At 42.0% G+C, this 13,928-nt stretch overlaps 1 protein-coding gene across 2 annotated transcripts in view; it reads left to right on the forward strand.

Annotated features, from left to right (window-relative positions):
• Positions 1-13,928, forward strand: part of DOCK4 (dedicator of cytokinesis 4) — a 490,280-nt gene that overhangs the window by 429,886 nt on the left and 46,466 nt on the right. For both annotated transcript variants that reach the window (XM_077469314.1, XM_077469315.1), the window contains one exon: positions 9,555-9,731. In XM_077469314.1, coding sequence (XP_077325440.1) covers positions 9,555-9,731 — 177 coding nt within the window. The remainder of the gene's footprint in view (positions 1-9,554; positions 9,732-13,928) is intronic.

A 13,928-nucleotide genomic window follows, 5' to 3' on the forward strand; every position in this document is an offset into this window, starting at 1 on the left:
CATTTCTATAAACTCACTTTGGGGTGTCTACTTTCCGAACAAAGTGTCAATTCATGGTGTTACATACCAACAAAAAAAAATTGTCTAAAAAAAGAGTATTTCTGATCCTATCCCAGCACAGGAAGACTCTGGAAACGCATATGCTATTGGTCCTAAACACATTGATCAAATTTGGATGGCTGATCAATTACTCAAAAAGTCAACTCGTGCCTACCCAGACAATGATATATCTTGGGGCGTTATCTAACACCTGGAGAGAGCAGTGTCTCTTCCACCAGAAAATATCCCTATATTAATGGAGAAGGTAAAGAGGGCATTGGCAAGCCTGTCGGACTGTCCTAAGTCTCCTGGGATCCCTCTCGTCATGCATACCAATGGTGAAATGGGCCAGGTGGCATCTACGAGATTCCAAATAGGTTTCCTATCACAGTGGAGGAAGAAGCACCTAGACCAGATGATACGGATCACTCTCACGATGAAGTCCAGCCTCTGGTGGTAGACGAGACCAAACTTCTGGATCACTGCCTCCTTGGGCCCACCTCATGGACCACTCTTACGTTAGACGCAAGTCAGTTAGGGTGGGGGGGCACAGTACAAAGTTTAGTTAGGACACGGAAAATGCCAATTCAGTACAGAAGGCATGGTATTGAACATCTTGGAACTTGCCTCCCCACACAACATGAAGACGTCTCTGTTTTTTACGAGATTCCCATCCCTGAGGTCAGCAGGAGTAGATGCCCTAGTGCAACCTTGGGAATATCAGATGGAATATGCATTTCCTCCGATCTCTCTGATACTGAGGTTTCTCCAGCGCCTAGTGGTCACGATTCCATCATTCCATACTGACCAAAAGACCATGGTTCATGCTCCTAGTCAAGCTGGCTCTGTGCAAGCCGTTACCCCTTCCATGCTTGGACAACCTGGACTTCCATGCGTGGACAAATTTCTTTCATTCACATCCTGAGATCCTAGTCTTGAGGGACTGGAAGATGAGCGGAAAAGGTTGGGCGAGTTAGGGTGTTCTTTTTAATGTTATCCAAACATTACATGCAAGGAAATCATCCCCAATGCCACCTACTACAGGATATGGAAAAAATGTACGGAATTGGCAGAGGTCAAACAATTCAATCCACTAGAACCAAGAGTACAGAATGTATTGCTTTTTTTACAAAACAGATTAGACCTAGGATTGGGACTTAACACCCTAAAAGTTAAAGTGTCAGCTTTATCAGCTCTAACAGACATCCGGTGGGCATTGAATCCTCTAATAGGGCATTTTTGAAGAGCAGTCTTAAGGTTAAGACCTCCCTGGAAATCACTATATCCAAAGTGGGATTTAATGTTGGGCTTAATGCTGTAACAAAACCCTCCTTTAAGACCCACGGGGAATGAGGTCTGGAAGATATTACCTTGAAAGAAGCCTTCCTAATCATCATCACCTCTGGTTGAAGGGTGTGGGAAATTCAAACACTAGGGGCGCAGGAGCCAAACATTACCTTTTTTCCAGACAGGGGGGTTTTGCAGCCAATTCACCAGTTCGTTCCCAAGGTGCCTTCTGTCTACCATCTCAACCAGGAATGGGTTCTTTCAGCCTTTGAGGAGGATCCAACCGCCTCAAAATTGTAAGAGTTGGATGTAGCTAGATCCCTAAGGCGCTGCTTAGAGCTGACACAGCAGTTCTGCAAGGATCAATGTCTATTCATTATTCCTAAAGCATTAAAAAAGGAATGGCAGCATCCAAGACAACCTTGGCTAGCTGGATCATGAGGCTAATCCAGAAGACATACCAGGCTAGTGGTCTTCCAGTACCAGATGCGATCAATGCTCACTCAACATGAGGAATGGCCTCTTCTTGGGCAGCTTTAGCACGGGTCTCCCCTGAAACAATTTGCCAGGTGGCTAATTGGTCCTACTTTAGCACCTTCATGACACACTATAGCTTGGACCCAGCGGTTATTTCCGTGATTTGGGGAAAAAGACCTTGCAACTGTTGGTTCTGTAATCTCATTAAATTTCTTTATTGCAGTAACCTTCTCTGTAAGCAAGTTATTTACCATTTCATATGCTGCCATGGAGGCACCTGGAAAACAGAAAATTAAATACTTAACTTTTCCATAATTTTCATTTCCTGGTGCCTACCCATGGTAGCATACACCCTCCCTTCTATAATCCTTAAGGTTCTGAAGACTAGTTACAAAAATGCCTGGGGGGGGGGGGGGGGGGGGGGGGCACCAACTCTTTTTTTTTTTTTTTTTTTTTTTTTTTTATAGAGTTCTAAGTGGTCCTGTGGGTTGGTAGGGGGCAGAGCAACCAAACATTGGTATGCTTCCATGGATAGGCACCATGAAAGGTAAGTATTCAATTTTAAATTTTCTGCTGCAGCTGCCAAAACGGTGTTTCCCCACATTTTGTTTTGCAACATTTGAGGGCACAGTGGACCCCACATCTCTAGGGGCCAGTGTGCACTGCACACATGGATGCTAAAGCATTGACCTGATCAGCCATAACTTTAAGACCATGCACCTAATGTTAAGTATGTCACCCTTTTGCTGCCAAAACAGCCCCTACCCATCAAGGCATGGGCATTACTAGACCTCTGAAGGTATCCTGTAATATCTGGCACCAAGCTGTCAATAGTAGATCCTTTAAGTCCTGTAAGTTGCAACGTGGGGCCTCCATGGATTGGGCTGGTTTTTCCAGCATATCCCACAGATGTTATATTGCATTGAGATCTGGAGAATTTGGAGGATAAGTCAGCTCCCCAAACTCATTGTTGTATTCCTCAAACCATTCTTGAACCATTTTTGAAGTGTGGCAGGGGACATTATCCTTCTGAAAGAAGCCACTGTCATCAGGAAATACCATTTCCACAAGAGAGTGTACTTGGTCAACAACAATGTTTAAGTAGGTGGTACGTGTCAAAGTAAAATCCACATGAATGACAGGACCCAAGTCTTCCCAGCAGAACATTGTCTACAGAATCATGATCTAAAAAAAAAAATAATAATTCATTGGACCAGGCCTTCTTTTATTGTAAGGCTCTGTAAGTCTCCGTTCTGATGCTCACATGCCCATTGTAGGCACTTTTGGCTGTGGACACATGTAAGTATGGGCACCATAACTGGTCTGTGGATTTTCAGTGCTATACACATCAAACTGTGATGCCCATTTTTTCTGCTTTCTACATATCAAATTCAGGAAAAGTATGTTTATTGACTACCTAATATATCCCGCCATCTTTCAGATGGATTTGAAATTAAATAATTCATGTTATTCACTTAATCTGTCAGTGCACAAAAAGTTATGGCTGATCAGTTTATATATTTTTTGGAATCTGTTGGATCATAGCTCCTGCTCTAAAGTTTTTAACCACTTGCCGACCAGTGCACGATGATATATGTCGGTACAGCGGCATGGCTGCGCAAATGGGCATACCTGTAAGTCCCCTTTAAGAAGTGGTATTGTCACCGTGTACGCCGTGACCATACCCGTGGGTCCCGCGGACTCGGTCTGCCGGGGGCCCGCAATTGTGTCACGGAGCAGCAGAACAGGATAGGAAAGGCATTTCCCTGTTCTGCCTAGTGACATGACTGGAACCTACTGCTCCATGTCATCGGGAGCAGTAATCGCTGTCATGTCAGTGGTAGCCCACCCCCCCACAGTTAGAATCACACCCTAGGACACACTTGACCCATTGATCGCCCCCTAGTGTTTAACCCCTTCCCTGCCAGTGTCATTTACACAGTAATCAGTGCATTTTAATAGCACTGATTGCTGTATAAATGACAATGGTCCCAAAATACTGTCAAAAGTGTCCGATGTGTCCACCATAATGTTGCAGTTACTATAAAAATTGCAGATCACCGCCATTACTAATAAAAAATAATAATAAAATTGCCATAGATCGATCCCCTAATTTTGTAGATACTATAACTTTTGCGCAAACCAATCATTATACTCTTATTGTGATTTTTTTTTGTTTTGTTTTACGAAAAATATGTAGAAGAATACATATCGGCCTAAACTGAGAAACAAATTAGTTGTTTTATATATTTTTAGGGGATATTTATTATAGAAAAAGGTCAAAATTTTTTATTTTTTTTTCAAAATTGTCACTCTGTTTGTTTATAGCGCAAAAAATAAAAAACGCAGAGGTGGTCAAATACCACCAAAAGAAATCTCTATTTGTGGGAAAAAAGGACATACATTTTGTTTGGGTGCAACATCTCACAACTGTGCAATTGTCAGTTAAAGTGACGCAGTGCCGTATCGCAAAAAGTGCTCTGGTCAGGAAAGGGGTCAATTCTTCCAGGGTTGAAGTGGTGTTTCATATCCAACATGTTTTCCCAGTGTAGAAAACAGAACCCTAGTGTCTGTGGCCTTAACTTGCAGGTCAAATTTGTGACAGTACACTGAGGCTTGCTTTTGTTTCTCTATCTATGAATGTTATGTATGTAATGGCTGTTGGTAAACCTTCCAGTGCCAGCTGCAAGGGTATTTTGCGTTTCCTAAAAGCGACATTCTATTGAAGCACAACATATATATGAAAAACAACAGCTGCTTTGTAGTGACGGTCTTTCTGAAGCAAACAAATGTTTCTCTGTGTATGCAATATCTGAAAGATGCTATATTGCTAATGTTATTACTTGCTAAAATAAACCAGCCCTTAGACATTTGCCTTGATTATTTCACTTGTAAGTGATGCTTAAATTGGAATATAAGTGTAATATTTCCTTGCATTCTGGTAATGAACATTCATGTCCTAAATCAAAAATATATTTTAGAAGTAGTAAACTTCCTGCAACGCTAAAAGAAAAAAAAAACAGCAATGAATGCAGTAATAATTTAATTTAAATGTATTATTATTATTTTTTTTTTTTTGTGAAACTAGTCTAGATACCTGAATTTGATTTGATTCCAACCTCTTGTAATCTACTGTTCAGCAGTGTTAATTTAGCTGACAAAAATATTTTCATCGACTAGATTACCACTATGTTAGTCGACTAAATATGACTAAAACGACATTTTAGTCAAAAGACAATGACTAAATTTGATGTCGAAATTAACACTGCATTACCACATAAAAATAAGGGCCATCTACTAAGCTGCTGAAAGAAAAAAAATGAAGAAAAAGGCTTTTCTTTTTCTTTTTTCTTTAATATTTAATGTTGGTAATATATTTAGGTAATATGTGCAATGGCATTGCAGCTAATAGCGTTTACTGTTTTTTTTTAATATATTTTAACCACTTGCCTACTGGGCACTTAAACACCCCTCCTGCCCAGACCAATTTTCAGCTTTCGGTGCTCTCATACTTTGAATGACAATTACTCAGTCATACAACACTGTACCCAAACAAATTTTTTGTCCTTTTTCTTTTGGTGGTATTTGATCACCTCTGGGGTTTTTATTTTTTGCGCTATAAATGAAAAAAGACTGAAAATTTTGAAAAAAAACGCATATTTCTTTGTTTCTGTGACAAAATTATGCAAATTATTAATTTTTTTTCATAAATTTTGGCCACAATTTATACTGCTACATATCTCTGGTAAAAATAACCCAAATTAGTGGATATTATTTGGTCTTTGAGAAAGTTAGAGAGTCTACAAGCTGTGGTGCGAATCATACAAAATTGATCACATCTGATGTACTGGTGGCCTATATCACTTCTTGCGACCCGAACAAGTCAGGAAAGTACAAATACCCCCCAAATTACCCCTTTTTGGAAAGTAGACATTCCAAGGTATTTAGTAAGAGGCATGGTGAGCTTTTTGATGTTGTCATTTTTTCCCACAATTCTTTGCAAAATTAAGATTTTTAATTTTTTTTAATTTTTTTACACAAAATTGTCATTCTAATAGGTTATTTTTCTCACATGGCTTGTGTATACCACAAATGACACCCCAAAAAAATTCTGCTACTCCTCCTGAGTATTAAAATACCACATGTGTGGGACTTTTTCACAGCCTGGCCACATAGAGAGGCCCAACATGCAGGGAGCGCCATCACGTGTTCTAGGAGCATAAATTACACATCTAACTTGTTGACTACCTATTACACTTTTGAAGGCCCTGGAGCACCAGGACAATGACACGTGACACTGATGACAGATGGCACTGATATGTGGCACTGATGACACTTATACATGGCACTGATGACACGTGGCACTGATGGCAAATGGCACTAATATGTGGCACTTATACGTGGCACTGATGACAGATGGCACTAATACGTGGCACTGATGACAGATGGCACTGATAAGTGGCATTGATGACAAGTGACACTGACAACAGATGGCACATTACACTGACAGGTGGCACTGATGACAAATGGCACTGATACGTGGCACTGATGACCGATCGCACTACGTGGCATTGATGACAGATGGCACTTATACATGGCACTGGGGACAAATGGCACTGACAACAGGTGTCACTGGGGACAGGTGTCACTGGGGGCAGGTGTCACTGTGGAGGATGGCACTGGGGGGAGGATGGCACTTTTTTTTACTTTTTTTTTTAACTTATGGCCGCTGCAGCTGTTCATCTCTACCTTCTCACACGCTGTCTGTGTGAGGAGGGAGAGCAGCGCTGATTGATGATCTCATATGTTTACATATGAGATCATCTCCCATTGGACACGCCGATTGTGCTGTAAACGGCTGATGTGATTGGCCGTATACAGCGATCTGTGACTGGCTGTGTCCGAGGGACACGGCCAGCACAGAACTTCCCCGATGCGCGCACGCGGCGGCACACAGAGGGGAAGTAAACAGGAGAACATCCAGGGACGGCCTCCCGGCAGTTAGCGTCTGCTCTGTAGCCGTCTTTTGGCTATAGGGCGAGCGTGAAGCGGTTAAAGTTGCACTTCTGTTTGTCGAAAAAACAATATTTTTGTTTGTTTATGAAACTTGGTTATATGTATAAAGACGTTCTATATCACATTAGCTAAATCTGTGTCTGTAGTGCATGATCAAACCTTAACCACTTCGGCAGTACGTCATATGACGTCATGTACTTTGAGTGGGGATATCTGGATAATGCCTGCAGCTACAGGCATCATCCAGATACAATTTTTTTCCACCAGCGATTCTGTGCACTGTAAGAACAATCATAGTGGCAGTTAAGCCACTTGATCATTCCTGCCGCCATCCGGTGCTTCTGCCGATTCACCCGTCCGATCGGGGAACTACAGAATGAATTTGTCGCCGCCGGTAGTTTACCTCAAATATTTCTGGTGACCAGATGGTCCCCAGTCATCTCTGCGACCCTCGGAGGCTCAGGCACGACATTCTGATATCACGTCTGAGCCAACGGGGGTAAACAAAGCTGAGGACGTGGCTGGAAAGGCTGAAAGAGTTTTTTTTTTCTTTTTTATCTCAGCCTTTCCAGCCTGGAAGAAGACCTTTCACAAACTAGTCCTATTACAAGGGATGTTTACATTCCTTGTAATAGAAATAAAAGTGATAAAAAATGTTTTTTTTTAAAAGAAAGTGAAAAATCAAAAGTAAAATAAGATAATTTAAAGCGCCCCATCCCCGCTTGCTTGCACACAGAAACGAAAGCATACGCAAGTCGCACCCACATATGTAAACGCTGTTTAAATCACACGTGAAGTATCATCGCTTGCGTTAGAGCAAAAGCAACAATTCTAGTCCAAGACCTCCTCTGTAACTCTAAACATGTAACCTGTAAAAAAATTGAAAGCATCGCCTATGGAGATTTTTAAGTACTGAAGTTTGGCGCCATTCCACGAGTGTAGGAGTTTTAAAATGTGACATGTTTGGCATCTATTTACTCCACATAACATCATCTTTTACATTATACAAAAAAATTGGGCTAACTTTACTGCTTTTTTTATTTCTTTAATTCCAGAAAAAAAGCATTTGAAAAATCTCTGCGCAAATATCGTGTGACATAAAAAGTTGCAACAACCACTATTTTATTCCCTAGGGTCTTATATAATGTTATTATAATATATAATGTTTGGGGGTTCTGAATAATTTTCCAGAAAGAAGAGTGATGATTTTTACATGTAGGAGCAAAGTGACAGAATTGGCCCAAATGGGAAGTGGTTAATGTGGTTCTAAAGACAGAAGGTTTTTTTTTAACTTAATGTATTCTATGCATTAAGATAAAAAAAAAAAAAACTTCTGTGGGCAGCAGCCCCCCTAATACTTACCTGAGCCAGATCTCCTGGCAGCACCTGGAGCCAATTAACTTTACTGCATGCACATTTGCTGATAAGGAATATGCTGAAAGGAGAGGCAAGCTTAGAGATAATCTCATCAGTCTTTTGCTACTTCTTTACTGTCCAGTTACTGGCTGGGGACAGGGAGGTTACAAGATTGGTTTTGCAGAACATGAGCAGAGAAAAGTCAAGTCACCAGGATATGGTGTAAGGCTGGATTCAAATATTCAGGGTGTTACTGATCCTTAATCTGGCCATAGATGGTTCAAATCTTGGCCCTTTCAGCAGGGACCGGCTGAGATTTGATCCATGTATGGGCAAGCTGATTGACTGGTTTACCCATCCAACTTGAAAACCAGCATGTCAGATATCTAGCATGTAATTTTTGCCAGCAACTATAGCCGCTGCCAATATTCACTGCTTCTCCTGGCAGACACAGCTCCCCAACCCCCCAATCCCCCCTTCAACACTGTGTTGAAGGGGGGAATTGAGGGATTTTCTTCCTGCAAGCCATGGTGGAAGGAAAGGAAATCGCAGCATCTATGGCCTGCCTTACTAGTATATTTACAAGACATCAAGTGCCCCACTATGAACCCCAATTGAGTAACTTGGTGAGATCTTTCTCATTCTTTAGAGGGGCAGACTCAAGGGAATGCCTAAGAATGTGGCAGCTGCAACACCTCCTAATGAGCACGGTGCTGATAGGCAGATATACACTAAAGGACACTTTGCAGTTGCCATTTTATATACAGTCACGGTTTTACTATGTGCCTTGGAGTCCTCAAAGTGCCAGAGCACACTAGATACAATTTCTTACTTGGGCCAACATTTTAAAATAGGCCTGGTCTAGCCTGCTATACTGAATTGGCCATTACTAGCACTCTAGTGAGCATGAAGGGCATAGGTTAAACTGCCAGTGTTGGAACTCAAGTCATAGATAGTTTTCAATGTGCATCTAGAAGTATATCAAGACTGCATAAAATGGTGCAACTTCCCTGGGGCAGTATATGCTCTTTTGGGACTGTTTTGCATTGTTCCATGGTATCATATTGATGGAGATCACTGGCCATCACGTAGGGCATCTGGAAAGGCCAGGAAAGGCATGTAGCTTTACTTGACCTCATGTTGGTGTAATGACAAAGAGCATTACCTAGTCACCTCAGTAAACAAGCAGCTCAGCAGGACCCATGCAACACTTTTACATTGCTTCCCTTACATTAAATTATTTAACAGCAAGACTGCAATCTTGTTCCTTGGTAATTCTTTATAATAATGTCTTTTTTTTTTCCCCTCATTTTTAATGACTTTGAATTTTTTTTTTTATCGAATCAGAGTTTGAATAACGTTTTCACATATCATTTTAGGTGGAAATGAGCCCCTTGGAAAATGCCATTGAAGTCTTGGAAAACAAGAATCAGCAGCTGCGAACTTTGATTAGTCAGTGTCAGACACGGCAGATGCAGAACATTAACCCGCTGACAATGTGTCTGAATGGAGTTATTGATGCTGCAGTTAATGGAGGAGTTTCTAGGTATCAAGAGGTAAGTCAAGTTATGCAGGAATGTAAATCCAAATTGTTCATGTTTTTCATTTGCAGATTTAGGTAACGACGGCCTTTTTGCATATCGTAAATATGCTTATTTGTTGTATTAAGTTCTACTAAATAATTAACACTCAAATCTCTACTGTATATACAGCCAATGCGCAAAGTCCACAGAGAGGTGTAATTAATACCATACAACAATCTCAATTTAGATAAGTACCTTGTTTAAAAAGAGGCATGCTTTAAGAGAGTTATCCTTTTTTGAGGAGAGATGGATAGTTTTTGGGTTGCTGCGCCTATTTAGCAGAATTCCTTGCATAAGGAACAAACGCAAATGTAAGTTGGTGAAAAGAGGCTGTTTAACATTGTACAACTATACAAATTATGGTCCAACGCAGAGATACATCACTCTGAACTATGAAAGCCAAATGTGAAGCAATTAAAAGTGCTGCACAAACTGTTGGCGCTATATAAATCCTGTATAATAATAATAATTACCGGAAATTCCCACTCCAGATGCTCTGGCTCAGGATGTCCTTCCCACGCCCAGAAATGATAGCTCAAGTATATGAACAAAAGAGACGGCACTCTTTTGTATAATGATTTTGCACAGAGCAGCCCAGAGGCTCCTCTTCTCGGGTCCTCTGCTGGCGCTCCTGGCTCCTCCCTCCTACCCCAATACTAAGCAACTTGCTATAGAGACACCCGATGAGGCTCACTCCTGAGCCACTGCTCTGTGTGTGCATTCAGCTAATGGCTCCCGCTGCTGTCTCAACCAATGAGGAGGAAGAGGCCTGGGAGAGCTGCTGCTCACTGGATCAAGATGGGACTCCAGTAAGTATTAGGGAGGGCTGCTGCACACAGAAGGTTTTTTTACCTTCATGCATATAATGCATGAAGGTAAAAAAAAAAATCTTAAGCCTGTACAGCCACTTTAAGTAGTGGGAAACCCTGTAGAACCCTTTTAAAAAAATATTTGCATTACTCCCATCACAGATTCCAAGTATGAAGCCTGTGGCTAATATCAAGATACATTTATGTACTTATATTTAAATCCTATAGTAACAGCTTAAGAAAAACCCAGGATGTGAGAGCTAGCATCACCTCTCTTGCATCTTGTGTTATCAGCAGAGTGGCAGGGGGTTTTGTGACTCCCAAATGTAGTCGAAGGCTACAAGATGGACTGAATACAATGTTAATTTTTATATCTGTGTATTTCACAAATTACTGGAAATCTTGACTTTCAACACAGTGAACCCAATCTATTGAACTCTAGATGAGTTCAATAAGGAATGCAATTGATAAATCTATTTCTGAATTTAATAATTTTTGTAAATATAAGTATCCTCAATCATGTTTGCCCTAAATTCTTTTTCAGACTGGTCAGGTCCCTGAGGTGTGATATTGGCTTCTTATAGCTTCCATAGTCGACTTAAACAAAAATGTAGATTTTTTTTTTCTACGGCATATATTAATGTGGCTATAAAGGCTCATTTTTTATTTATTTATTTCAATTAAAATAACAAACATGTTGAACCTACCGGCTTTGTTCCTCTCTTTGTCAGCCTCCATAGTAAGCACTTGCTATGGGGGCAGATGTGTGGGTTTGCTCCTTAACCAGGCTGTGTGTGTCCATAGACACACAGTTTGACTTGGCCCAATGGGAGCCAATTACTCCCACTGCAGCCTCTGTGCCTGTGAGGAGAGAAAGTGAGCACAGCAATGCTTTTTTCTGTCCCAGTGCTGGATCAAAAGAGGAGCCAGGTATGTATTTAGGGGGATGGGGGAGCCAATTCTGGAAGGTTGTTTTTTTACCTTAATGCATAGAATGCATTAAGGTACAAAAAAAAAAAAAAAAAAAAAAAAAGACCTTAAGCTTTCAAAACCACTTTAAGCCAAAGGGTTGGCAACCTCTGTACGTGCTTAAAAACTTGCTGTACTAGTGGAAATCTATCCCACACTCAACATACAGACAGCTTTTTCTGAAATAATATCATGGGGCATATCTTTTTGATCACAAATCCTCAGTTATGAGAGAGAGACTGTTTTATGTCCCACATGTAACTAGCCAGGGGCTGCCTTATCCCATGTGCTGAAAAAGTGCACATAAACGAAAAAGTTTTAAAGAAAAGCATACAACTTTTTAACCAAGCACACAATCGACTACCAACTCACATTAGAATGGGCTACCACTGAAAATGCTGCTGTAAGAATCTCTAACACTCACAAAATTAATGCTGCTTATAATTGTGTGCCATAAATCTGTATTGCAGCAATTGGTTTACTCAAAACCAACCTCCCTGAGATTTAATTTTAGATGAAGACAAAACATGCCCAGAATAGACTGGGTAGAGTACAAATGTTTTGAAGTGTGGTAAAGCATTAAAGAGGAAGTAAACCCAGATGAGTTTACTTCCTCTTTCATTCCCTGCAAAGGCAAAGCATAATGGACTACTATGCATCGCATAGTAGCCCATTATGTGTCACTTACCTGACACAGGAGCCAGCGAAGTCACCGCTGTCCCCTGTAGTCCGCCGCATCCACCTTCTCAGTGGGTCTCGCAGCTCCGCCGCTGTCATTCGGCGAAGCCGCAATGACGTCACTCACGCGCATAAGCACGGGAGCGGAGACGCGCAGCATTGCGCGGCATCTTCGTTATCGAGGATGCCACGCTCAGTGCGCCTGCGTGGCGCTGTCTACGGCGCATGCACAGTAGACAGCGGTGCCCGTCTTCGGGCAAATATCTCCTAAACCGTATAGGTTTGGGAGATATTTCTTGGACCTACAGGTAAGCCTTAATCTAGGCTTACCTGCAGGTCAAAGTGGTTTGTAAGGGTTTACAACCACTTTAAGTATACTTGTCTCCTCCAATTCTTTTTACAGCACAATTGGTATCTATTTGAATCTGAAACAATCCCCCTCAGAATACTGTATATTAAACACAAAATGCCTTGATGACCCATGTGCGAGTCGCTCAGGCTTTCAGAAGGGGAGTAAATCTTTAATGTCCACCGCTATGAGTGCCAGTCTGGGAGGGAGCAGTAATTACTGGGTATGAAAAAGATCTCTGGACCTGGACTCCGATCAGGCTTCGCCCCTCAGAGCTTACTCATTGGGACCCCAATTTTTTTCATACCCACAAAATGCCTTGGGTTTGACAGCATACAGGCACCAGAGTTGAAATCAGTGGTTGGGAGACTAGTCCATTTCTCAAATAGGTCCACTGACATCAATATCCGCAGATTGTTTTCTAACATTCATGCCCCCCATGATAATCAAGGTACTAGGACCATTGCCACCCTTGATATGGAGAAAGCATTTGATACAGTGGAATGGGTGTATCTGTGGGAGGTCCTTAGAAGAATAGGTTTTCCATTGCGGTTTATTGCCTGGATACGTACACTTTACACCGGTCCTACGGCATGCATTAAACTGAATGGTTCCCTGTCACCCTCGTTCCCCCTGCAGCGGGGCACCAGGCAGGGGTGCCCTCTCTCCCCGGCCTTGTTCGCCCTAGCCATGGAACCTATTGCTGAGGCTCTTCGGAGTTCGGTCGAGGTCCGTGGTCTTCGGGTGGGCTGGCTGGAGGAGAGAGTGGCCCTCTATGCGGATGATCTTCTGCTTTTTTTAAATGATCCCGGTGACTCTCTGCGGGGCGCACTTGGAATCATGGATGCCTTCTCTGCCTTCACTGGGTTGAAGGTGAATTGGCATAAATCTCAGCTCTTTCCGGTGGACGAGGGGGCCAGGACCTCACCATCCTCCACCACGCTTCAATGGGTGGATAGGTTTACCTATTTGGGTATTGTCATTTCAAGAGAGACCAAGGACTTTGTCCGGCTCAATCTTGAACCTGTTCTGATAGAAATCAAGTCCAAATTAAAGGCTTGGGGCAATCTCCGCCTCTCTCTTATTGGCCGCATAAACCTTCTTAAAATGAAGGTCCTTCCCAAACTTACATACATATTTAGGAACTCCCCACAATGGCTGACTAAAGCCTTCTTTAACTCTCTGAAACAACTTTTTCTTTCCTTCATCTGGGGACCCAAGTCCCCCAGATTCAAATACGCCACGCTCACCAGGCCTGTGGGCAGTGGAGGGTTAGCTCTTCCTGACTGTCACAAATATTTCCTAGCTATCCAGCTTGTAACCGTCCACTGGTGGCTGCAGCCGGACCTGACCAATGCTGCGACG

Source organism: Lithobates pipiens, unplaced genomic scaffold (assembly GCF_037356315.1).
Source record: "Lithobates pipiens isolate NorthernLeopardFrog02 unplaced genomic scaffold, aLitPip1_a1.2 Scaffold_8, whole genome shotgun sequence".
NCBI classification, from domain to species: Eukaryota; Metazoa; Chordata; class Amphibia; order Anura; family Ranidae; genus Lithobates; species Lithobates pipiens.